Source organism: Rhagoletis zephyria, unplaced genomic scaffold, assembly GCF_001687245.7.
Source record: "Rhagoletis zephyria isolate East Lansing unplaced genomic scaffold, Rhagoletis_zephyria_1.1 Rzeph_scaffold_26842, whole genome shotgun sequence".
Lineage (NCBI taxonomy): Eukaryota > Metazoa > Arthropoda > Insecta > Diptera > Tephritidae > Rhagoletis > Rhagoletis zephyria.
In genome coordinates this window covers 3373-5388 of record NW_016183900.1, presented here as the reverse complement: position 1 = coordinate 5388, position 2016 = coordinate 3373, and the positions used below count along the sequence as shown (strand labels likewise).

The 2016-nt window shown below is 53.9% G+C and overlaps 1 protein-coding gene across 1 annotated transcript; it reads left to right on the top strand.

Moving 5' to 3' along the window:
- The first annotated feature begins 168 nt into the window (after nucleotides 1-168).
- On the top strand, nucleotides 169-1638 carry LOC108382414 (metastasis-associated protein MTA3-like). The gene is made up of 3 exons (XM_017638787.1): nucleotides 169-174; nucleotides 341-1169; nucleotides 1220-1638. The coding sequence occupies exons 1-3, from the start codon at nucleotides 169-171 to the stop codon at nucleotides 1636-1638; spliced, it is 1254 nt and encodes a 417-aa protein (XP_017494276.1).
- The last annotated feature ends 378 nt before the right edge of the window (nucleotides 1639-2016 follow it).

The following is a 2016-nucleotide window of genomic DNA, read 5'->3' as shown; positions in this document are numbered from 1 at the left end:
GCTACCACCTGAATGACTTCGTCTACATTGAGACCTCGAAATCGGAGCCATTTGAGATTGGCCAAATTGACGCCATCGTCCAGAAGCGAAACGGTGTCCTTGAGCTTCAGGTGCGCACCTTTCTTCGCCGCCAAGATGTGCCCATTGTGTTGATTCTGAGCACGGAAAATGAGCGTAAGTGTACTACCGTAGTTGTTTTTGCCCACACCACAGCACAGCATAGCTAACTCATCACTTTCTCACTCACACAGACAAACTTGCTCACATCAAATCCAACGCCGATGGAGCCCTCCACGAGCTGTACTACAACACTAGAATCGTCAAACCCTTTGCTCCGCAGCAACTGCGTGGCAAATGCGTCGTGGTTCAATTTGTGTCGGAAGTTGAAGATCCAAAGGATTACGTGAAGCTAAAGGACACCTTCTTCTACCGACTCAAGTACAAGCACATCAGCTCTACCACTGGTAACGGGCACGGCAATGGCAGCGGCAGCAGCAGCAACAACAACAACAACAACGGCAACTCAATGCAGCAGCCATTTCTCTATCCACTGGAGGAGGGCAGCATGCGCGTGGGTGCCGAGTACCAGGCGGTGGTGCCCCCGTTCGCCCTCTCCCAGGAGGAGCAGGCCGTTCACTACAAGGACCACTCGCCCGAGACGCTCTGCTACACGCCAAAGCACAACCTCTCGGAGGACGACATTGAAGGCTTCGTCAAGGTCTGCCAGTCGGTGAGCACCTTCGGCCGAACAAAGGTGCTCGCCTTTGTCCTGCCCGCCGAGGAGCAGCAGCTACCTCCGCCTGGCGCCCTGGAGGTGGGCGCAAGCTCGGTGCGCGACTACACCACCCAGTGCGCCATGGACATGCTGCACATCTACAACTACGACATTGGGGCGGCCACGCTCAGCCTGGTGCCCAAGGAGAAGCCCGTCATCTGCCATGAGCCCCTGCAGAACTGGACCACGGAGGAGGTGGCCCGCTTCCGGGAGGGCTTCGAGAAGGTGGGCAAGAACTTTCGCGCCCTCCGCCAGCAGTACCTGCCCCAGAAGGAGCTGGGCCACATTGTCACCTTCTACTACATGATGAAGCACTTTCTTTCGCTTAAAGGGCGCACAACGGATGGTTCACCACCGTCGCAGCAGCAGAAGCAGCTGTCGCTCTCTGAAACAAGTTCNTTGTCACCTTCTACTACATGATGAAGCACTTTCTTTCGCTTAAAGGGCGCTCATCTGATGGCTCACCACAGTCGCAGCAGCAGAAGCAGCTGTCGCCCTCTGAAACAAGTTCTGGTGGCGGTGGTGGTGGCAGTCGCACCCTCTACGGAAAGTCAAGTGGCGGCGGTGTGACCAAGGCCAAGACGGCGGCCACCAAGTCTTCGCTGATTGCCAACAACAACAACCACCACCACAACATCGGCCATCGGCTCGGCTGCAAGCGCATGCTAAAGTCGATTGACATTCCCGAGCGCTACCACACCGACTGCCACGCGTTGAGCCCCGAGAAGAGCCGCCGTTGCGACAGCTGCCTGGCCACCCTCCTCTGTCGGACCTATCCCGCCGGCATGCTGGTGTACGCCCTCTGCCTCGACTGTCGGGCGCACTGGCAGCGGATGGCCTCCTTTAGAATCCTCGATGCATAAGGGGGCAGGGGAGAAATGAGATGGGATGACTCCGAGACATGCTCGACCCACAACACACACTTTTTGCTTAATCTTTTGCTAGTAGGCCTTTCACCACATCAAATTACCGAAACGGCATGAGGAGAACAAGAGCACCAAAACTGAGAATAGAAGCAGCAGAGAAGGCAATGGGCACCGATCTGCGCGCATTTCGAAACACAATTTCTTTTTCTCACAAACACACTCACACACTAAACTGTATGTTTACTTATTTTTTCTGTTATATAACGAACCACTCTCTCTCTCTCTCTTTCCTGATTTACAGAAAAATACAAATATTCAAACTATTATCCTCTTTCTCTTTATTGCTCATAAAAAATTTAGGCTAGATTTCAACAA